Consider the following 24,860-nt stretch of genomic DNA (forward strand, 5'->3'; position numbering starts at 1 on the left):
TGTCGGGCAGCTTAGTACTGTCTCAGTTCATTTAGCTCATAGAATTACAGAAAAAATTCATTCGAGAAGTACCTCTGGAGGTCACATAGTCAAACATCCTCCTCAGAGCAAGGCTAACATGAAGCTTACATGATGCTGATCATGACTTCAGCAGCAGAATTCCTAAAATCTCCAAGCACAGAGACACCGTAGATTCTATGGAAAATCAAAAATAATTCCCAGGGCAACATTATGGCTTTCCCCCATCATGAACTTTTTCTTATGCCAAATTTTTCTCACTCTATGCCATGGTCACGGCCCCTTGTCACGGACGCAGGTGGATTTTCGTTTAAACTGTGACACTCCAGTTTGCTACTGTTGCCTCGGCCTTTTGCAGTGAACCTCTGGAGAAGAATCTGGCTCTGTCTGTCCCTTCCTGCACTACAGCATTCAAATCCTCCTTATCCTCCCTTTTAGTAGGATCAAAAAGCACTGTGCACCTTAGCACCTCCATGTACATATGCTCCAGCCATCTCAGACACCTACCAGGTTGCTGCCTCTGGTTTGTCAGTATCTTGTCTCAGAGAACGCAAAACTGAGCCCGCATTTGGACAATGAGCACACATGTGGCTTCAAGGCAGCCAAGTAGAAGGGAGTAATCATTTCCCTTGATCTGCTGGCTGTGTTCTTGCTAGTGCAATTCAGTATGTGGTTAGTGCTTCATCACCATGAGGGCACGTTGCTGACTCATGCAGTCATGCATGTGACTCGCAGTTCTCATATAATGAGGTATTTTCAGTCTCCTTCCTTGCCTTATGTCCCATACATGTTTTCTTTGCCAACAGGTTCTTTAAATGTGGTTCTTCTTACTGCAAAAAATCTGCAACCAGAAACTACCAACTCAAGTAAATGGCTGCTACCTTCTCCCATTTTAGACATTTAATTTTACCATCTGCCACACAAGAAAACAGAGAAAAAGAAGTCCAAAATAAGGTAAAAGAGATTTTTAAATAGGAAATTAACAGAAAAGACTTTATTATCCTTTTTTTTTTTTTTCCTCTTCTTTTTTTCCCCACAATCCTTTCTTCAATGACTGTAGAAATCTCTCTGACCTCTGTAAAGCTTATTTGTTCTAGAATGCTGTTACTGCTGTCATACTGATTGTTATCTTTCCCTTTCTGGCACTCTCCTCAAACTCACTTTTCACTAGTTCCCTGGTTTTACAAAGACCTTATCTGAAGGCTCTGATGACTCCACACCATAGCCACCAACTGTTCACCCTTCTACAAGATTTCAGTGCTTTGCAAATGCGACACAATGAGGAAGTGTGCAAGTAGATAGGTTTATCTTTTGATTAACTTAAAAACACTACATTTCTTCACAAACTTGGAAGAAGCTTGGTGGAAAAAAAGAGGGAATTACACTGTCACCATGCTTGGAGAAAAATGAGTTAATAGTATGAGTTTTCCACTTCCTATTACACACCACAAAGTATGATGGTAGCACTTTTTATAAGAGTAAGCCAGAATTACATATGCGATGTCTTCCCGGCTCTTGTTGTTTCTTCACTTAAGTGCAAGGAGGGAGGCAGTGTGCCACACCTGTGCAGCTCAAAAGACTATGAACAAGCAGACAGTGTAGGTTAAAGGAGCAGGATAATGTAGAAATATATTTAAGAGTACACAATAGACAGCTTCTGACTTGCATTTTATAAATCATCGTGTGTAATATCAGTAACATGCTGTGATCAATACTGGGGCTCTTTGGAGGCCTTTGTGGGAAGGGAATATCTAGATCTAACAACAGAAAATGTCCAATATAATAAGCTGGGTGGAGAAATAAACTACTCTCCACATTTTGTTAGCAATTATTGGTCATAAGTGATAGATTTTGGCAATCTGCATCCTTTACAGAGGTGGTTGGCTTCAACTCAAGTATGCTGCAGAATCTAAACAAATGGACTGTGAAGGTGATTTTCATGAGCCACCTTTGAGTACAGACTGTAAAATTGTCTGAAAAGCGTATGCGGTATAATGATTAAAACCAGAAATGACTAGTGCACCTATGCAATAAAACAATGTTTAATTAGGTGATTTTTTAAGACCACAGAAGAATAGGCCATTTGCTCAAATTTTCTCTTTCAACTTCTCCATCAATTTTTCTGAGCATCCTCTTCTATTCAATTCATTCATTTCTTTGCTGTTTGTCTATACTGTTAAAAATTTTATAAAATCTGTACTACAATTTCCTATTTCCAGCGTAATTCACCATAAAACACTTCTGAATTGTAACTATGTTTTCCTTCCCCAGGGACTAGCTGCTAGCAAGCTCAGCATAGAAAAGACAAAAAATAACCCCTAAACCAAATAAGCGTACCCTCATACTTGTGGGATTTAGGAACTCATTCTGTATTACAGAGATACCATTCCACTCACAACTGTGCATTTATTTCTGATTGAAAGTGATTTAGAAGTTAAGAACTGTGGAAAAGAATAAGGTTTATCTGTAATTGACTCTCTGCTACTGAGGCCATCAGGAACTACATGCGTGCAAGTAAAAAGTTTTGAACAGCTGTTTTGATTCTGAGACGAAGTATACTTGTCTTGTGCATATAAGGGCTTCTCTTGAAAAATACTGCACGAGTGAGAAGAAAATACCTGTGGTGCTTTCCTAACAATACAGATCTATTACACAGCAATGGCAAAAAACAAACAAACAAGCAAACAAAAAAAACACCAACCCAACAACTTGTTTTGCTTAATAGCAACAGCTAAGAGTGAACTTTGGACTAGAGTGGAGGTTAACTAAATGGGATTTCATCACCTTGTTGAGTTTTCATTCATCCTCACAGTACCTTAGTCCATTCAGAACTATGATGTTTACCTTCAGTCCCCCCCCTCAGTGCATCCACATTTCCTTACATCTTCTTCTATCTTTGTTCAGAACAGCACCTACAGCATCATCTGAAGTCAGACACAGCCCTGAGAAAACAAAGTGTTTCCTGCACAAACCACCTGTCTAGCTTACAATTAGGACAGCACAATATAACTCCATTTAACTGGTCAAAACACGCTTCAGCCAAACCACCAATAACATAAATACCTTTGCAGTAGCTAGCTCCAAATTTAGGTAATAAAATCTTCTCACGCATGTCTGTACTATAAAGACACAAAGCTCACTCTTACCTCCTTTGTTGTACATCACCAGACTCTTTCCCTCCTGGACCACCATCAATATAACACCCGCTCCCTCTCTGAAGTTCAAACTCCAGCAGACCTTTCAATATACTTTGGTTGGTGATTTACTTTGTCAACTATACCTGGAGGAATACTTTATCCTATAAAAGCATTCTTCTTTTCTGAGTTAGGGCATTTCACGTTTTACTATGCATTCACACTCAATTTCTCTTGTAGCTAACAAAAATTGAGGAGCAGAGTGTATGAAGTCTCTCCCTGAAGATCTTGCATAAGATCCTTCGCAGTGACATTGTGCCATTCTCAATGGACACTTCATGGCTGTCCTGCAGATGAGAGCTCCTGCTGGGCACTGTGCAAACCAAGGGCAGCAAGACCAGGATAATTGCCACAAAACATGCTGTTTGGGTATGTGCTGTCAGCAAAGAGCCACTGACAAGCTGCATAAAGGCCCATAGAGGCCACTGCTTGTATGGAAGGACACCAAGGGACAGCTGCAAGAACACAGACATAGTCAAGAAACAACTACGTGGGGCAGGAATCAAGTGCTGAGTACCATAAACTCCTATTAATGCTCTAGCCACCACGTTATCTTTTTCAGACATGCACAATGAAGTTCTCACCAGGAGCTTAGTTAGAAGGGAATATGGGACAGCTGGATAACACAGTGCTCAAAGAACTTTGCTGTCATGCAGAGTCATGTCCAAGTGTCATACACCCTTTGATAACACATGGACTAGATCAGGTCATTTCAGACTTATGCAAAGATGAGAATACCTAAGTCAGAACTGAATTTGGCTTGCTCCTTCACAGCCCTCTTCTTAACTAAGCTATCTCATCAACTATGCTTTGCTTTCAGGCACTCATTCCCCATTAACTTAGAACACCAGCAGGAAAAGATGCAAACAGGCAAGCATCATAAGCGGATGTTATGCTTTGTAATAGTATGCGTATAGCAAAATGTTAATGGTAATACCTTCTTGGGCACTCCTGTGACCACTACCCTGATGCAAGAAAAGCTCTTCTTATGAAATGGGTCTTCAACCAAGCACTGACTTGAAATAAATCTTCCCCTTTTATATTTCACTCTGTAAGCATTGGGTCCTGCTTCCATTTAATCAGGTGAATTTTGCCACTGACTTCAGTGGGAGCTGGATCGGACCACTTAATGATTAAAATGCAAAGCTGCAGGTATCTCCTCCATGGGAAGAATCCCCACAGGGAAAATCTGTCTGCATTTTTATTCATGTGAAGCATTTTAAGACTTTCATTTACACAGTTCGTTCAATAATAACGTGCATGCTGTATAATGGGGTACCCGATTAAGCATGCTTAAGTGCCTTCCTGGAGCAGGGCCATTTCTGGAATATGATGGTTCACTATGAACATATCCTCAGAACAGACAAGCTAGTTTGGGAAATCTTTCGCCTGAGTTGATGGGTTTAATTCTGAATATGATCGGTATAAATGGTCGTTTTTCTTTTGCAAAATTCTGAATTTTCTGTTTTTAATTTCTAGCCTCAGTTGTCACAAAAATATCACACTGCTGTAGGTTTACGACTTGGTCTGTGAAACTCTTCAGTAACTTTTAAATCCTAAAAATCAGCCCTTATTCTTTTTTTTTTTTTTTTTTTTTCCCTTGAATTATTCAAGAAGGATAACGGTGCTAAAATTCAATTCCATAAGTTTCATCAAGAAGTAGAAAGACCTTTATAAATTACCAGAGAAAGAATACGTATCTATTTATTCATCTCATGAGGGACAGAGGCCACAGAGGCCACAAACTACAGCAAAACTCCAATGTTGATCGTTTTTAAATGCCAAGAGAACTGAGTAATTAAAACAGATGTCCACAGGAACTGCTCAAGGAATTACCTGATGGAGTCTGGAGAAGGAAAAGTAGAAAAGGAAACATTCACAAATCTTTACATTCAAGTTATCTTTTAGAAGCAAGGTGATGAGATTTCCTTCTCCACCTATCCTGTCCTTTAAAAATATCTCTTTTGAAGAAACTGTTTTTAATCCCAAAAAGCCCTATGCAAGAATTGTGCTTAGAAAATTTTACACAGGTGACTGGTTACTATACCAGTTTGTACAGTACAGTTTATACTGTAATGCTCCAACGTTATCTTCACTCTCCTAATTGATCGTCGTGACTCTCTCACCTTAGAGTGGCCCCTATCAGAGCAGTGCAGAATCGAGTTGGTGGTTTGTTGTTACTCTTCACATCAGGGCTTGTAAGTTTAAAGACTTCTGTGCTTTCAGTCTGCTAATTTTCTCACAGGCACTAATTTAACTCCATGGAAAAACCGCAAGGAGTTGCCTTGTGCAAGGATTTTTTGTGTAAAAAAAATTCGACCAGTGCATTGCCAAAGCCTCGTATTATGAACAGTGACATGTATTTTGTGTACCCTGAAAGTGTAGAAAGGTCTTTTTAGTACAATCCGTGTCCTTTGTAGGAGTACACTGAAGACAAATGATTTTATTTGAGGAACATCTGAATCACATCGATTAGCTTGATGAATACAGAACAGGAAAGCTGCCAGGTACAAAGGAAGCTGGGCATGTCCACAGGGGAGTGGAGCAAACAAGCAAATTACAGTATATGCATGGGTTTTTTTCTTCCTTTTGACCAAATGTTTTCATTTGGAAAACTTGGACACTTAAACCTCAAAGTTTCTTTAACAGACAGGTCAGTTAATCAGCACAGATGTTTCTCAAAGCAAGAAGAAAGGGGGTTCAGAAGTACAAAACACATATATTTTTAAATCATGACCAATCATGAAAACATCCATATACATTGTGTTTAACTGTTTTTTTTTTTTTTTTTGTTTTGTTTTGTTTTTTTTTTTTTTTGGGGGGGGGGGGGGGATAAATGAATAAATAAATTCCTTTACTTGTAAGGAAAGCAGGCTAAGTTTTACCAGGGAAGAGAATCACGTCATTCCTAAGCATTGACTTAACATGTCTAAGAGACTGTCAATACCCAAAAAGAGTTTCAGATAAAACTAAGAAACTAAAGCATTCTTGCCATAGTTCCCAAATATTCAGTTTCTGCTCTCAATAATAGCAGGAAGCGATGTGGGCTGGACCTTCTAGAGCACTCAGCTGGCCAGTACTAGGCTGCCTCCATACAGAGTCAAGCTGAAAAGTCTATTTAGCTTCCAAACTGCTCCTTTTGTTACAATCAACAGTCAACCGCAGAAAATTCTTACTGTGAACTCTAAGGCTTCCCCAGTACTTCAGCTTTTCTTAGTTTTCTTACAGATTAAGAATTGTAAGAATTCTCAAGATCTTACATCAAAGTCTTTCACATATAGGATGGATTTGTTTTTCTCTCACTTGGTTGAGAAAAAATATGTTGGAAATAGCATTTCATTAATTTTCAAGTTTTTACAAAGTAAAAAAAAGGTATTTTCTTTTCAACATCTTATCAAGCGCTAAAATGGAAGAAACCTTTTTAAAATTAGGTAGCAATAATAATCATAATATACCCGAATGAAAAATATTAAATATTCCCCTACAGCTGCTTATGACAGGTTACCATATATTTTTAGCAGTTTTACTTTCATCTTTTAATCACAATGGTCTTATAAAAACATTTCCCAGCTACAGTGTTCCTTTCTCATTCTTTCCTGTCTTCTTTTGGTTTAGGTCTTTGTCCTCCATTACACTCTACCTTTGCTTATGGTACAGTAGGTTGGAAAGTAATTCTTTTATCCATGCCAGGAACCAATTATGGAATCCACAAAAGGAGCTGACAAAAGAGGCTCTGTCTCTGCTCTCAGCCTTTTGCTCCCTCGGGCCCTAAAACCCAGAAGTGAATGTGCATGGCCAGAATTCTCAATTTCTTAGAAGAAAGCAGGCAGTCATCTTGTGAGTGTTTACTGGCTTAGAAGTGGTAATAGGAAAAGCTGAGTATGAGCATCTCTGAGGCTGAAAGAGCAGTTTGGTATGAGTATTATCATCTACCTGGTACAGAAAACACAAGATTTTCAACCATTTGCTTTCTGTATCTCTGTGTCATGACTACACTTGAATCAGTAGGATCCTGCACTACAAACTTGCACGCCATTTCAAACACCGATCACCCTGTTTGATTCAGCTCATTACATGTAAACGAAGCCTAACTTCCAATCTATACTAGGGACTGAAGTTTGGAGACAGAGTTGCACCATGTGCGTGCTGGACACATATGTTTAGCCCAGCTTGCTAGTGATAAAATGAAAGCTTCCCTACTGGTATAGGTGTGACAGTTTCTAGAAATCCCACAGGGTACATTTAAGATGCTAGCCAATTCTTAAAGGTGAGCCTCACAAAGTTCATCTCTTATTCTGACTAAGGAAGAGGAAAACAGGGAATTTGGTTTCACTTAGAATAAACAAAGTTTATCCACAGACTACGTGTATGGCAGAACTGGGCTTCAAGGGAGTTAGAAGAAAAGTTTTTATGTTTAGAGTGGGAAATGGGAAGCTTAAGTTTTACTCCACATATTATGATGTAAGTAAATCAGAAGTCAAAGAGCTGAATACAAGAAAATGAGATTAGAAAGACAATTTGATTCACTAGTGTCCAGTTCCTTGCTTAATGTAACAAGAAAATATTTCGTTATATTCAAAGGAATTACATCAGGGCCAACTTCTGCTCAAAGTCTGCAAAGTCTCTGGTATTATTTCCAGTACTGTGGCAGCAAGCTGAGTGAACACATAAGGGAATATAACATAGACACTTCGTGCTGCTACCTCTACAAAGGACTGCACCCTTCTTCTTCAGTACTTTCTCCAGTCATGAGAAAAATGAAAGAGATTTGGTGATCACAACTTAGAATTTGCTTATTAAATAAATCCCTGATATTCAAGGCACATTCAAGGGATATAAGGGACTTAAAGTTATGCATTATTTGGTTCTGACACAGCTCATGCTACTGGGCTGTACATGTATAAGTTAAGCCATTAGAGAAGAACACAAAATAAATACATCACCAAGCAGCTTATTTGTGCACAGAAAAACACAAGACCACCCTTCCCTTTCTCAATCTCAGAAAAACCCAGTGAAATTCATTACGTATAAGCTCTTCTGAATGAGCAAGAATTTAATTGTATTACTTTTTGTTCTGTCAACATCTTACATATTTCAGCAGTGGACTTCTGTATAGTGCCCATATGGCCAGAGAAGCTTATTTGCGTACTGCGCATGAGATATCTGAAGAAGTGTGTAAACAGTGACAGCAAGTTTGTCTCACTGTCCTTGAGGGGGGAGTTCATAGTTTTGTAATGACATTAGAAAACAACATGGCTGTAATTTCGGAGGGATGGAATAAGTTACATTCGGTCTTCTAAAATAACATGTATTTTAGTATGGAAAGTTAAATGGTGCCTACTGCATGAACTAAATATATATTGAGAGTCACAGTAGTGATGAGAAGCCAAGTCAGGGAGACAGAACTGCTGTCTTATATACACACACTGAGCACAACTCTCACACTGAGGCACTTTATACCATGATGGAACTGTAAGGAGAGCTTAAATGCAAAGAATGAGCATGGAAGAATCATACCCACAGAGCAGACTTTAAATATGCAGAATACAGGGGCATATGATAGATTACATGGCCGTGTTTAATAAATAAATGCATCACAAGCCTTTGCAATCTATCACATAATTTTGACTGGATGATCTATCTACCTATCACTCTCACCAGCACTTATTTGAGTACTCTATAGACCCCACAGCCAGCTACAAATAACCCTCCATTAAAACTGAACAAAAGGAGACATAATTTCTCCTTCCACATGTATATTTAAAATATGCTCTCTCCACTTCACCTCAGAATAAGTTTCAGTTCTGGACCAATACAGAATATTTTCTACAGATGAAAGTGGAATTAATCCAAAGCTTAGCATTCTGCAGCTCTGCTGGAAAAGAAAAAAGTCCAGCTGCTCAGTGCAAAAGACAGTATTCATTTCAATCCTCAAAGATAAGTCATGAAAAAAGACAGAATTAAATGTAGAGAAAATATTTAAGCGTGCTGGAAGAGTCTCCAAATCTTTGTTTTGAAGATGATTGTATGACTGAATTGCTGGGAACAAAGTCACTTGACTGGCAGAGGATGGATACTAAAACCATCCATACACACCTTTGAAATGCTACAACTCATGCTGATAAACATTCCTAGTAAAACACATCCTTCTAGATCTACACTAAATGTGGCCAACTCCTATGCACTTGCTCTTCAGCACATACATCAGCTATATGCACCAGTTACCACACCTTGGACACAGGCTACAATAAATACACAGGCAATATCTGCACTGTAATAAGTAACAAAACATGCTGACACCCTTTGCAAACACACCTAGAGTTAAATTTTGAGGTCATGTCTGGAAAATGCCATCACAATAGCATCATATGCAAATATGATTTGGTTTCGCATTTGTGATTAAACTGATTGGAAATCACAGAAAAACTACTTTTCTTTTTAGTGGATGAACAGGAAAACTTTGTCAACTTTATTTATGAGCTTCTAAAACACTGAAAGTCTTCGCATGAATGCGATGATACTTATAGTTTAACATTCACCTTTGGCATTATCCTCACTTGCTACTTACTGCAGATATGTGACAACGCTGGCTCCCTCTGGTGGTCAACGTAAAATAAAAATAAGTTTTAAATTGGTCAATAAAATCACCTCGAAGCTTAATATGTTTATAAGACACAAGATTTTGTGGAGGATGAGGAAATTTATCATGCATCAGAACGGTACTAATAATAAATTATACATCTGCACTTATTTTTTAAAGGCACTGAACGTCACAGCTACCAGAGTCACAATACTTCAAGTTATTTTGATCCATATGCTATCTCTGCATTTACTTACCCTCCTCAAACACTTCCCAGTTGTTAGGGGGTTTTGCTTTTTCTTTCTTTCTTTCACCCCAGATAGAAAAGTATTTCACCCTGAAGTACAGTCTTTCAGCAATGCTATTTGGTAGTGCAGAAATGTGGTGAATAACTTGAATTTCTTACTAACTCTGGTAAGACCATTTTGATGGAGAGGTCTAACATAGCAGTCTATTTTATTATCATCTTTCTCCATGTCATTCTCATTACATTTCTCTTGTCTCTGTGGATAAAATGAAAGGCAGAAAACCATGCCGATGGACTTTTATATCTTTGCTAACTTAAGATTCCATCAAACTGAACTGACACTTCTTCCGGTCACTGAAAATAACAAACGCACTCATTCATTTCCAGGAGCAGAACTTAGGTGGCTTCAGAAACCCTGGGTAAGGCACAAAGCAAGGAGGGATTCCCTGAGCGCACCTCAGTGCTGAGCTGGTGCCTGCAAACCAAATTTCCATCAAGTTCATGTTCCCATGGTCTCACTTTGCTTGAACGCTCTACCCCCTCATACAGACATTATTAATGAATTAACAGTCATCAAACAGCTTATCTATGTGCTTCCATTGAATAGATTTGGATATAATGAGTGCCATTGGAAGTTCATTCCCACACTGTATATAATGATGGGAGGTTTTAAACATGCTAATGTTGGAGCATAAGCATAATTGCTTATAACCACAATGATTTCTTGTAAAGATACAGTTTTTCTTTTCCTTTTTACCATTTAATACTACATATATGTACCTGGCATTTCTGAAACTAGAAGCAACAAAGGGTATGAGCTGGCACAAGCAAAAACTTAGGCTTTTAGTGTTTTTCTTTAAAACTCAGGAAGACGAGAGCTAGCAGCTAAAACTGGTCATCACAATTTTACACAGAAATTTCACAGAAAACGCCAATTTCCACAAACACAGGGAAAAACAAAAGGCAAAAGAAAAGAGGCAAATTTGGCATTTTAATACAAAAATGAAATAAATTAAGGATGAGCAATGAATTTCTGAGTTTTCACCCACAGCACTTTCAAGTTCAAGCAGACCATCTGGAAGCAGCTTTTTACAGCAAACTTGCCAGATAGGTGGTGAGGATCATAGTTGTATTCTTTCACAGCAAGGAAACCTTTTCATCAAAACTATGACTTAGTTAAAAAGTTGTCCTTCCAGTAAGCTGAACTGGTGTAGATGCAAAGAACTGCTTTTACAGCATACTGTACTTCTACACTGTACTCAATACAAACCCCTTTGTTTCACCACTTCATTATTCTGTTCTTCTAGCCTTAAATCCATGGGGCATGTAACTCTGCGGCATTACAAATGGGATGTAAATACAGTAATAAGAATAGGTAAATTAGGTTCTTAATCTTCACATTGTGTTTATCTACTCTTTTTTTTTTTTTTTTTTTCTCTGAGAGTAGACTTACAATTAAGCTATTGTCTTGTCTTAAGAAACTATTACAAAGTACCTGGCAGCACAGACAATTCAATTCCACTCCACTTTTATTAGAATACCTTAGGGTATTAAATATATATTCTGAGGCATCACTTAAAACTTATTAACTACATGTCATATTTGTATTAAAAGACATCAAAACCCTTTCTAGTCATGTTTCACATTATCTGTAGGAATGCTTTGTTTTGTTATTCCCCATTTTGCCTACCTGGAAAGGATTCAAGATGAACATGATTGTTTGCTTGAGGGTAAAACAATAATTTTTCATCATTTAAATTAGACTTCTGTACTGCGATTCACTAATTTAAGTAACATAAGTGCCTTAAATCATGGCAAATGTGAGGTCAGAACAGTTCTGGGTGTGTGCACCATTGCAACTCATAAAATGTATGTTTATAATTCAAAATTATTAAAAATACATGCCTTATGGGCCGCTCACATGAAGAAATTTCTTCAGTGTAAATAAATTTTCGGTAAGTACAATCCTATAGCTGATATTTTAATTATAACTCACTGAATATTCCTATTACAACTGTAAAAAGGGGAGTTGTGGAATGAGATTTATCTCGAGCAAAGAGTGTTTGCATCGTTCGTTACAGAAATAGAACACACACCTTGATTGCCATAGGATGACTCCAACATGAAGATAAAATTAATCATGCTAAGCACCAGGATGAAAGCACAAGTAAGGCCTATGAATCAGTATATTTGGTACTGATTCTTGGTATTACTTTTAGGCTTCTTTTAATCAGACAGATCTTTCTATTTCGTTTTTACTTCGCACCTTGAATGATAGCCAAGATACAGAAGGAATCCTGTACTTCAACTTGACTAGTCCATGCCCAGTTCTACTTTTGTTTCAGAGGAACAAAACATATGCAATGAAGGAAAAACAAGATACATTTGAGAACGTAAAATGCTATAACTAGGCTAATAGAAAAAAAGAAAGAAACATTTTGGGAAGTTTTCATGAAGTCTTTAGATAGCATTGAAAGACATTCTTCTCCTCCCCACACCACACACTCTTTGAAACACCAGAACAAATTAAACCGTGACTCAAAGTAAAGAGAAGCCTTAAAAAGAACAGACAAATGTACAGATAATGCTTCTGAGGCTGATATATAGATTTATGTAACACAGCATTCAGTTCTGGAGCATACATCTCACAAATGAGTATGAAATGAACCACAGCCAAAAATAATCAATAGTAATTAGAAGAGAATGTGAAAGTTCAAAAGAAAGGAAGCCAAAAATCTCAGTCAGGAAAGAAAAAAGAAAAAAAAAAAAAAAGAAAAAAAAAAAAAAAAGGTTCTTTTCCAGCAGGGAAGGAAGAAAGGCAACAGAAGAATCAGGAGAGCAGAGGCAACAGGATGTTCAGAGGTATGAAGGTCATAGGGTCTGTCAGACGCGCTTGTTGTATGAAGGGAATGATGCACAACAATAAACTGTTGGGGGAAAAAAAAGAGTAAAAAAATAAAATAACGAATACTGTGTAGGAAATGCAACAGAATGGTTAGCATGCTCAGTTAACCTTCAAGAACCAGACACCCAAAGGAAGTGTCGCTACATGTGCCCATACACTGAAATTGTGAATTCCACAGATGCTCTAAGACTGACTCCCTGGGTTCGGGTAAAAGCTAACTCAATCCCAACAGTGTGACACCTACTGATAGGCAATGTGTTTAAAACTTTGCTTAACTTGGCCTGAATTTAAGTTCTCTAGAAGGCACAAGGTATTGGAGATTCGGATTCATTCTTTTGCCTCAGATCAGGCTGGACAAGTACAAGGAATGATGGTAGTATAAATCTCCCACATCATCCTCACCTATTTTCCTATTTTACAGATCATCTGTAAGAAAGAAAACACTAGGCCACTTGAAAGACTCCTTCTGCGTCACTGCACTATGATAAGCCACCAAAATTACATACTCAGTAATCTCCAGTTCTCAATTAATCTAGAACCACATGTAGTTTTCTCTCTGAGTTTATGTACCAGTTTTTGGTTTAACGAAGTCCAACCCTTAAGAGATTATCCCTACTGACTGTGGAAGACTGCATATATATCCAAGGTGACTGAAGAAACATGACCAAATTGTAAAACAGTCACAGTTTTTGTCAAGTGACTTATAGTACCCATTAGTATATCAATGATATAATGAAAATATAAATAAATAGATATGGGGACAAGGCTCCTTTCTGTTCAGATTCTTAAAATGCACCTGGTATTACCCAGTTTATTGAGACTTTCAGACGACATATGACATAACCAAAGCCATGCAAAAGAGGTGACAATCGCCATTTCTGTACTACCAAAGCAAAGTTAATTGTACAGTTACAGGCCATGAAAAAATCTGATTAGTAAGATAAAGAAGGAGACAGGATCCCATAAACATATCATTTTAAGCATGCAAAAAACATGCAGCTAGGAGTCAACAAGAACAAAATTAACGGGAAAGCCTATGAAATGAGAATAAAAAGATTAAAAGCCAAAATCCAGTTGGAACAATTACAGTCTTGTTTGTGGAAGAGACTTGTACCACTAGGGCCAGAAAAGTACAAATATCTTAGCAAAAGCCCTATTCATGAATGACTTACACTCTACCTAAGTTTGGAAAACTCCATGAAGAGCGATTACCAACATCCCCTATGAAATGAAAATCCCTGAACGTGGGTTTCTTAGAGCACAATGGCACAACTGTGCGTCTGCTGGGAAGGAACGAGGGGTGGGGCACGGTGCCTCACAAACTATGGCAGATCACAAGGAACAAGAATTTAAACTCCACACGATCACATAATTATAATTTCTGAATGGGAATCACATCTTGTCAAATTGCTGCTGACAGTCACCCACTCAGCAAAAAGAGACCACAATCATCATCAAAGAAAGCTGTTTTGAGAGTCTTTTCAGAACAAATATGCCTTTCATCAATATCTGGCATCAGTAGCTTATCCTCCTTCCCACCTTGTTCTATGAGAAAACACATTTACTGAGGTTACAGTCAGGAAGATTGAAAACTTTGTTCTTCTTTGAATCTACCGCCAAAGTCCTATTTACAATGCTTGAGGCATTCTCAGGCAATAAAAACCATCATTGCAAAACTCTGTTCTTCACCACTCAGTCACTACGGTATCTAAGCACCTTTTGGAATTGAATTAGGCAATGTAATTAGCATATGTCATGCGTGCTGCTTACTCTCTGTGTACATCTACACACGTTTCTCTCCTGTAAATCTATATGCGTAAACTAACCAGGTAGAGACATGCCTAAGTGTAAAGCCAAACTTGTCCCTCTCCAACAATGATGCTTTATGTCTAAAATAAATATCCACTGAACACTATTGCTTTGCTCTCAATAAACCGAGCATAATAAAAGCTCACATTATGCTTCCATGCACGAACTTAATCAAATCATTTTGGCTAGGATATTGTGTTTGTTTAAGAGCAAATGATCAAGCTGATAATATCAGAGCTGCATTGATTAAAGTGTATTTGATCACCAAGGTAGATCAGGAAAGCATTGCTAAATATTGGAGTGGTAGAAACTCAAATGAAGCAGAAATATTAATGTAAAGAAAGCCACGACAGATTTTTAATAAAGAGAATATTGTAGGCAAGCTGATGGTATCCAGCAAAAAAGGATTTCAGGTATGATATGATTTCTGTGCACACATTGGTAACTAAATGAATTAGGGTTAATCCTCAATAAAGGTCAGGTTTTCTGTTAGTATGGATTGCCTCAGTTTTCTTCTCTTCTCACAACAAAACTCAACAATCACTACGTCTATGGAAATAACAGAATAGCAATGCAGTGCCATGGATCAGTTGGTACTGAACAACAAAACACCAACATTAAAGTGTCAGGATAACTGCTACCTGTAGAATAATTTCAGAAAGAAAACACCCTGGAAAAAAAATCTTTGTCAAATTAGCAGCTAATGGAGGCACTTCTCTACCCCATGGTTTGGAGACAGACCTAACCTTCAAAGACATGTCCATGTGATGCCATAATATGCCAGAGCTTTGCTGCCTTTACAGGATCTCCACGGGTGTGCAGGTCAAGCCCACAGGGAATATGCAATATGATCAAAGACTTGGATCGTACACAAAGAATTAAAGACAGTCAATGGAGAAGCATGAAAAAGTAATGAAAACATGCTTTTCACAAATACCCAAGGATGTGGAAACTATCTTATTATTTTTGTCTGATAACGGTTATACCTCGAGAGGAAGAGCACACAAAGGAGTATCCAGAGATGTTAAGGAAGAGGTATCCATTAGGACAGGAAGGCCTTTAACAATATACAGCTTGTGTAAATCGCTTAATTTTCCTGAAGGGAGACACCCTGCAGTTTTCAACCTAGACTCACAGACCTACTGACTCCCAAAGGAATTTGTCTCTGCAGAGAGAAAAAGTGTTAGCACAGAAAATCAAAGAGGGAGAATTAACACAAGGCAATGAATTTTTGCTTCCAGTTGGGCAAATTCATGTATTCTGATGGTTGTTTTTAAATGTTTTTAATGGCCAGGGATCTCTAGCAAACCTGCCTGCAAACAAGTGCTTAATTTACTTTGCATTAATTAGTTACACTGCATTGGACATTTCAAAAGACAACAGGCTGGAAAAAAGGGAAAAAGCAGACACACGTACAGAGAGGAAAGTCTGGAAAAAACTACCCCTGAGAGTAATCATCAACAGAGATGAAATGTAAATACATATATTTTGAAACATACGTTTAGGTACCAGTTTTGTTGGTGCTGTAACATCTGCTTCTCTGTAAGAGACTGCTGGATCCACACTGTCTCTTTCAGGAGGAGGGTAAGGTGGGGGTGGGGGGATCACTAACTGGGGTGGGTCGCGAGTGGGGCCCCTAGGAGGCTTTTGTGGCACCTGCCGTCCATCACCTACAGGGGATCAATTCACTAGTTACTTCAGCATCAAGACAATAATTGCTGTGCTAACTGTTTTTATAACATGTGCTGATCTTCCTTTACCCATAACCAGAGTCTCTCTGGATATAATACTCCTCTTATTTAACCCTAGGTAATTAACGGAGAAGGAAATGCCTGGACTCCCACATCAGCGAGAGCAGAACCAGGCCCAAAACATAAGTGTACATCACAGTTGATATCTTTATCGGTGCTTTGCCAAATACAAGGCAGAGAAAAATAACTGGGGAAAAAAAAAGAAAGTGAATGAATTTATTGACTTCTAGGGTACTCTATGTGACTACTTTTCTCACTCTGTAAGAGAAAAAGGAAAATGCATCAAATCAGTACTTTTTAAGTAGGTATCCTGACAGGTTCTTTTCTTTCTAGGTAGTTTTTGTATCATTTTGTCACTGTGGGGAAGCAGCTGATAAAGTCATTCTTAACGAAACTGTTAAGCTATCACAGGAAACACTCATAACTTTGACTGAGAGCCTATTTCAATACTACATGTAACAACTAGACAGACATGCATCACTGCACTACACCGTGGTGCTGAAAAACTGCTGCTGGTTTGTAGTGCATAGGCCTAGAGCTATTGCAATTCAAAATGTCCTCAGATGCTGAAAGCAAGCTGAAGAAACACAACTGTCTGGTTGCCCTTCTCTCATGCACTGCCCTAGGCATCTGCAATGAAAATGGTCACTGATGAAAATGGATACTGGTGGAGATGGACCTCTTGCCTGCTCCATTCTCACTGCTACTGCACTCATGCTCAAGTGCTGCCGAGAAACGGAGTAGCACCAAGAGTGAGGAAAAAAGATTAAGCCATTATGATTACTAGTTAGGAGTCACCAGTTTGTAGAAACTCATAACACAATTAAATGCTGCCAATACGCACTCTTTTTAACTGCTTTGTGAAAACAGCACAAGGCTTTGGGATCAGAACAAGTGACTTAATATTGAATACTGAAGTGCACCCCACCTGCCTGTTTGAGAATATTTTAAATAAAACCCTTTGCTTGGATTCATGAGGCTAAGTTGGGAGATGCACAGGTATCTTTAATCCTTTTTCATCATGGGGCTGCCTATTTCTCACAGCACATTTCCCCCTCACTACTGTCTTGCTTTTTTCACAGCTTTTCTTTCCTGCTTTCAGAGCCATCTGTGCTTTCGCATCGTTTTCTTCCAAGGGCCTAAAAGAGAAGCTGTTTTACCAGTCTTCCTTTGCTGTAACATTTCTTCTTGTTAATGAATGTATTCATTCAAGAAAGTAGCAGAAAATGAGAAGCACTGAGGATTGAGCTACTGTGGGATGAGCTCTTTGTTAGTGTAAATTAATAAGGCTCCGCTAAAGTAAACCATACTAAAGAACCCTACATCAACAGTCTGGCCAGCAAGCACTTACGTTCACAGCACTGAACAACTAGAAGTGGTTCTGCTCTGCTTTATTTCAACTCTCTGAACACTGATACAAAATAAAATTAACAGTTAAAAAAAGTTAAAGCACTAAGCATTATCAATCATCAACTTGCAATAGAGCAAGACATGAGAAGTGTCAGGCTGTGACATCAGCAATAGTTAGAAGTAAGCCTATTTACTGAAAACTCCTGTATTATATAGCACAGATATAACGTTCCCCTTGTGAGGCTTAAATAAGAGATGTCAATGGAGTCGAGCATGTCATAAGATAATGGACTCCTGCTGCTGCATAAATGCTGAGGCATTAAATGTGAAGCATTTACTGAAAATAAATGTTGGAACAAAGCCAAGAGGTTTCTTTCTAAACTGTGAGGCACTTGTAATGTAAGCAATTATGTATGACAGGATGTCATATCTGTATGTCTTAGGCACTTTATGGAACATGAGGTCAAAGGCATGAACTGAAGTGCACTGAGTGCATTACAGCACTTACAGAATGATTCTCTTAACGTACTGAAAAACGAGTTCCAGTATGTGGGGTTATTATCTCATATCTTTACCCATCATAAAATCACTTTGTTTGCTAAAAGCATAAACTTGGGGTCCTCGCTTGGGCAAAGCTCCCACCGACCTGAATGAGCTTGCAGTCAGAGAACAGCAGTGGTCTGGGAGAGCATTTTTCAGTCTTCCTGTATGACAGTACATGTGTCACATACAGCAGAAGACCACAGTTCCTTTACTGTCTCCAGCTATGTATGGAATTCCTATAAGAGTACCAGTTCTTTTCTTCTAGCTATAGACTAAGGATAAGTTAATTTAAAATAATATCAAGGAACACATTCAAAATAAAAACTTCATTGAACATGGTGAGTTGATATCAAAGTTTTGGAGGACTACAGCAAAAGAAAATGTCTTTTGGTTTTAGGAATGTTTAGGAGAATTTAAACAAGCTTGATTGTACCTAAGTTCTAGCAGAATCCCATGGCTTCAGATGGATTCAGAACTGCCTGGCCTATTTCCTGATCTCCCTTGGATCAGGAACAACCATGACCTCAGAGGCATGGAAAAGGCTCAGGACAAGTGCTTTGGAATATCTAACTTGTACCAAACATTCATATTGTCCACAGGATTATCTACTTTTACTACTCCATAGTAGGGAGAGTACTCCATAGTCTTCTGAATGGCGCCATCAAAACAACAGGCAATACACAAACACTTATTTCCAGACTTTCATTCTGCAGAGCAAAAGCATTTTTTTCCTCCCGGGTTATAAAAATTTCCCAACTCACAGCATAACAGAATTAAGAAAACTCTGAACACTAAATGCTGAAAGCACATGCATGGAATTACCCAGGAGAAAAGAATGTCTCTCACCCATTGTGCTCTTCCTCTTGTCTTCCATCTCTTCTCTCCTATTTGGCATGGCAGGAGTAGGTGGAGCAGACTGAGTTGGTGGAAGAGGTGCACGCCTCTTCTTTTTCTGTAGATCATTAAGAGATGCTCCTTGTGAAATCTAGTAAAATTGAAAAATATGCAAAGTGAAGGATGTGTTGGTGTTTGTTTTTTTTTTTTAAGTTATCAATAGCATAAAAAGTGATTGTCATATAACCTAATTTATTTAGCACATGGCACCATCAAAATACTTAAAATAAGTATTTACAGTGCCAACAGGATATTGTTAAGACAGAAAACGAGGCACAGCAATGCACTCAGGGAAGGACAGGGGCAAGAAGTGCAAAGAACGTCACAACAGAACTACCAGTCTATTTCATTAGATATTTTTGGTAGGAGACTGGAGAGCAATGCATAGTATGACACTATGTGTAACAGCTTAACTCATAGTATGCTCTTGTTTTTAACACTGATTTCTTCAGATCTTGAATTATGGTTAAATACTGCAATCTGTATATGCAGGGAATATATACGCTCTCGTTTCCTTCAGTTTCCTCTCAAAACGATGCTTCAGGACTTGTGAGAAGAGAGTCAAATTTGAAGTCTGTTTGTGTAATTGTAAGAGATGATACTGTAACTGATCTATGTTTACTAGACTTCTTCGACATAGTTCCAAAGATCTCTAACACCTCTGCTTCCAAAAACTGCAACATGTTGGTTGACCAACTAAAACTTCTTTACTGTTTACACTGCTTTTTCAAATACGAAAAATTTAATTAAAAGTGTCTTTGGTTTCATTGCATTGCATAATATTTTCTGCTGATCACCGGAACACAGCTCTGTTTCCTTCCACCGGGAGAACAATTCAAAACAAAACAAAACAAACAAACAAAAAAAAAATGAAAATCTGTTGAATTTTCGGATTTGAGAAGTACCATCAACACCAGACAGAATCTGGCACAGCTGAGGCAGAGGGCAATGCAAGCTGCCCACACACAGCATGATATTAGCATTCCACAGTGTTCTCTCGTACTGCTTCACTGCTCTGTCCATCTTGATAATCTACATAGCTGAAGATACCTATTATAAAGAACTGCCTGGCAGTTTTCTAATATTAACAAAGGCCTAAATAATAATAATAATCCTTCCTTTAATCCAAATGACTAGTGAACTCTTAAAATACATTTGTTGTGGGCGATTTCATTTAATGAATAGTAGCTTCACACTGCTCAAAGCTATTATCAGAGATCAGAGGAAAAGCATTCATTTGTATGTGTCCCTTCCTAGGCTGAATGGGAACTCCAAGGATAAACAAATTTTACAAAGAACAGAGCCTCTCTCTCTTAGCCTTCCTATTCACAAGTCCACTAGTAGGGCGAGGTTTATAAAATAAGGAAACTCAATAACCACCCTGAAGGACAATGCCCTAACCACTGTGCCACAGCACATACAGATGCCCTCCACCTGGAGAAACTTGCTAACAACTGCACTGCCATTACAGTGCACTAACCAGGATTGGCTGCAGGCTCCAGCAGAGACAGAGGGTGGGGAAGGAAAGGTGTCCTGGTTTTGGGACCCACTACCATAGGCCATTTCTGTATTTTATATTAAATATCCACTGGGCACAGCACATGACTAAAGCCAGAAAGGCCAAGCTAGATAAAAGAAACTGACTACAAATGACTAAAGTTGGATTTAGTATTTGTTAAAGAAAATGTTCACAGTACCAAAATGCCCTATATGCAGCTGAATAAAGATGGGAAGCTTTGTTCAGTGAAAACAGACTCATCAGGCTCTGGTTTTTCAGATTAGAAATTACATGGAGGACAGCTACCTAATTCTGCATTCTTCATGCTTCTTTTGGGCAATTGGCAAAAAGGCACCTAGAAAAAACAGCAACACAGTTCTCTGCTCTGCCTTTTAAAACAAGCAAATACATTTGAGCAAATACATTGATTCTTTAGGGTGGTACTTTACAAAAAAAGAGAATCCTCAAAGAGATTGAACATTAAAATCTGACATTATTGTCCAAAATTCAGTAGCTACAAAGAATCACCTGAGAAACAGGCAGAATCAGAATTTCTCCAATACTTGGCAAGTACAGGCTATGACTTTCGCATCTATTTAATAGCATCTTTTAGCTTCGGGATTCACTTATGTCCTTCCAAGCAGAAAGGTCACTTTACTTGAGGATAAAAATGGATGGTTGGTGATTTAAATGTTAAGCCTAGGAAATCTTGAGAATCAAGGCAAAAAGAAAAGTGTTTTTCTGATTGAAATGATAGAGATCACTCACTGAGTACCAGGTAAGTGAAGGATGTTATTCTGCTCTAACTGAATTCTTAAAAGACACATTATGCTGTTACAAAGAAGAAAGAACTCTTGAGTGAAGCCAACTTCTCTCAGCTATATGTGTGCTTATTTAAAGGAACCTTCTAAGGAACATTAGACAGATGTATGGGTAAATAAACTGCTACTGATTGGAAAAAATAAAATCTAAAGGATAGTACACAACAGCAGTAACAAAAGTTTGGTCAAATACACGCACACAGAAACTATTATCATATAGTCAGCTAAGCACAGCATACTTCACTAACACCATATGCCCAGGGAGGTTGTGGATGTACATGGAGGTGTTCAAGAGCAGGTTGGATGGGACCATGGGCAACCTGATCTAGTAAAGGTGTATGTTTGGTGGCCTTGCTAGGCAGGGGGGTTGGAACCACATGATCCTTGAGGTCCCTTCCAACCCGGGTCATTCTGTGATTCTGTGTAACAGTGCTGAAAGCTAGACAGACTGCAACGTATGTAAAAGTGTCTAGTTCAAGAACAGGTAAAAAGTTTTTATAGTAGTTTTTAAAATCTAACCCTAGTAAACATATGAGGCTAAACATCAGTACTAAAAAAACACAAAGAACATTCTGTTTCCTTCTTGCAATTGTATGTACCAAAACAATAGAACTTGAAAATAATTTGTTATGGCTGGCTGCTTCTTTTATTAATAAATCAAGTCTTACAACATTATCTGAATTTCCTATCCAAATTTTGTTACAGGAGCCCCTCTCTGAGTGTAACAGAGTATTTCTGATCCTTAGCACCTTCAGCTATCTATCATTTTTTAAGGAACTAGATGATATTTTTAGGTGATCTTCAATTCATGCAACACGTATTTAAAAGTCACGTAAGCGTTCTCTGACTCTAATACTGTCAACTGAACAAGAGATGAATGAAGTGGGTCAAAAGGACCTAAATCTGACAAACAGTGAAACATGTTTCCAAACTGATGGCAGCAAATATAATGGAAAAAAATAATAACAATTGATTAAATTTATATGGCTCACATGCTGTTTCAATAATACTCCTGATACTGCAGACAAAATACTTGAGAAATATGCTGAATATGGCTTCTATCGCTCAAAGTTCAACACCTTTATTAAAATTGGAGGGCTGAAGAAACACTTCGAACAAAACAAGGAGGAGGCCATGAGCCCATGGAAAGGAGGAAGGGTACCCTACAAGTAGGATGGTAGTAAATTTCAATCAGTAGCATCTGACAGTCACCTAACAGGGCTCTGGAGAGTATACCAGTAAATGTATATATTTATATATATATTTTAATTATTATTATTTTTAAATGCATAAGAGTTCAGTATTTAGTCTGGGTTACACTGCACCAAATAAAATGTCATGAAAAATATTAATAGAGATTTAAGGAAACAAAAGCCACAATCATCAAAAATTCACTGAGTGAGTATTTATAGACAAGGAGGTGTTCAGATAAACTTCCATTAGGCGTTCTGCTCCTTTGCCTTGCCTGTCTCAACTTATAGGTCAGCAATTGCTTTTGTTTATCACCCCCTCACTAGTAAGCTTCTAATAGTAATGTTTATCTGTGTAACTGCTAAGTCATCTGGCAAATACCACGTTCCTTTTATTCACAAATCAAACTGAGCCAAAACATACTGCAGCCTTAATGCTCCCCAAACAACTTCCTTCTGCAAGCCAGAAACCACCTCGATGTATCGTGTATTGTGCTCTGTCCTCCAGCATCTCCCAGCTCTGCAAGTCACCTGCTGACACTGGCTATGTATCTGTCTTCTCAATCACTACATTGACCAGAAAAGAAATCTCACTGTGCTGTTTCAAAGACAAACTAAAGGCTGCAACAGCACTTTTGGAGGGTCACACATATCTATCTCTGGCCTGTTAAAGGCAGCCCACAAGCACTTGACACAGAAGTTAGAGAACAAGGGCCTGGGCTTAATTCAGCTTTGAGAGCTGCCTGTAGTGCATCCTTAAATAACAAAATGCAGCAATATTCCAATTATTAGAGTTTTATCTTGCCAATTAAAGTATGAAGCAAGTAGAAATTTATTTCAAACTGGTGATGCTAGCAGGTAAAAATGCTTAGCCTAATGCTAGAAACCCAGCAGCGTTTTGTGGATTTGAGGTGAAAATATCACAAAACTTCTAAATTGGATGCTGAAGGCCACCTTTGTAGCTTTCTATGTACTAATGCCTTTCAAACAACACATTCTGTTCATTTATTGAATAGGTGTGGAAGACCTTATGACCTTCAACAATTACTGTGTTGAGACACAGAGACAAGAAGATAAAGACACATTGCCCTCTTTCTACCAGTTATGTTTGGAGCAAACAGGTGAGAGCAGACACATACACAAGGATTGAGACAGAACCTGGAAAAAAGCTGAGTGATCTCAGCTCAGAAGCACAAGTAAGGACACAAGAAGGGATCAAACCAAAAGGTATAATGGAAAGTCTCCCTTGGACTTGCACATTAAAAAAAAAAAACACAAAAACACCTTCTTGAATTACTTTTGGATAAACAAGGTTTCCACTGAACAAACTATGGGTATCTCTTACCATAGTCTGTGTCTACACCCACTGGAGAAAGACTCAAGGAATCATAGACAGATACAAACTGTTCAAAATGTGCCTTAGAAGAAACCTCCTCAGCGGACCCAGTCAACACATAACTGTAGCATTAAAAAAAGTGCATATTTTGCATTTCTAAACCCAAATTACTCTTTCTAATACTTTCATGAAAACAAGAAACATTTGTCTTACAGCAACAGATTTTTCCTTTCACTCTCACTGCTGTCAGTTTGACATAGACCAGGAAAAATGGAAACTTGAAAACCAGTTTTCCAGGGTTTGATTTTTATCAAAATCACCATTAAACAATTTTATTTTTGCTTAAACACCCTAGAAACAGATGATATGTGCATTTTATCAGCCGAAGAGCTATATTTGAACTATGGACTGAATGTGAAAGATGTCCCATCATAACTCAGCATATTCAAATGTTTTACAGCAAATTATACAAAACGTGTGAAGTAAGCTCACATACTCTCTTGCTGATACATGATTTTTTATGCAGCATCACAGTTCAGGACCTTCCACTGCTTTACAGAATGTCTGTATTGTTGTGACTTCTGTCTCATTTGTATATGAAACGTTGTTCAGGGAAACAGCGAGTGACTATCTGTAGAAATTATTTTAGAAGCAAATAAAGAGGACTGGAAGAACACACACGGATTCAATAGCAGGAATGTCTTAACTACAAATTGATTCCTGT

At 38.1% G+C, this 24,860-nt stretch overlaps 1 protein-coding gene across 12 annotated transcripts in view; it reads right to left on the bottom strand.

Annotated features, from left to right (window-relative positions):
• Positions 1 to 24,860, bottom strand: part of COBL (cordon-bleu WH2 repeat protein) — a 151,043-nt gene that overhangs the window by 30,714 nt on the left and 95,469 nt on the right. For 7 of the 12 annotated variants that reach the window (XM_085538013.1, XM_085538011.1, XM_085538007.1 and 4 more), the window contains 2 exons: positions 19,244 to 19,382; positions 16,253 to 16,423 (listed from right to left, as the gene is read on the bottom strand). In XM_085538013.1, the coding sequence (XP_085394139.1) occupies positions 16,253 to 16,423; positions 19,244 to 19,382 (310 nt within the window). The remainder of the gene's footprint in view (positions 1 to 16,252; positions 16,424 to 19,243; positions 19,383 to 24,860) is intronic. The other 5 variants (XM_085538016.1, XM_085538014.1, XM_085538015.1 and 2 more) reach the window with 1 other exon arrangement.

The sequence above is a fragment of the Coturnix japonica genome, chromosome 2 (genome assembly GCF_054131305.1).
Source record: "Coturnix japonica strain WE chromosome 2, WE-NBRP24, whole genome shotgun sequence".
Taxonomy (NCBI): domain Eukaryota; kingdom Metazoa; phylum Chordata; class Aves; order Galliformes; family Phasianidae; genus Coturnix; species Coturnix japonica.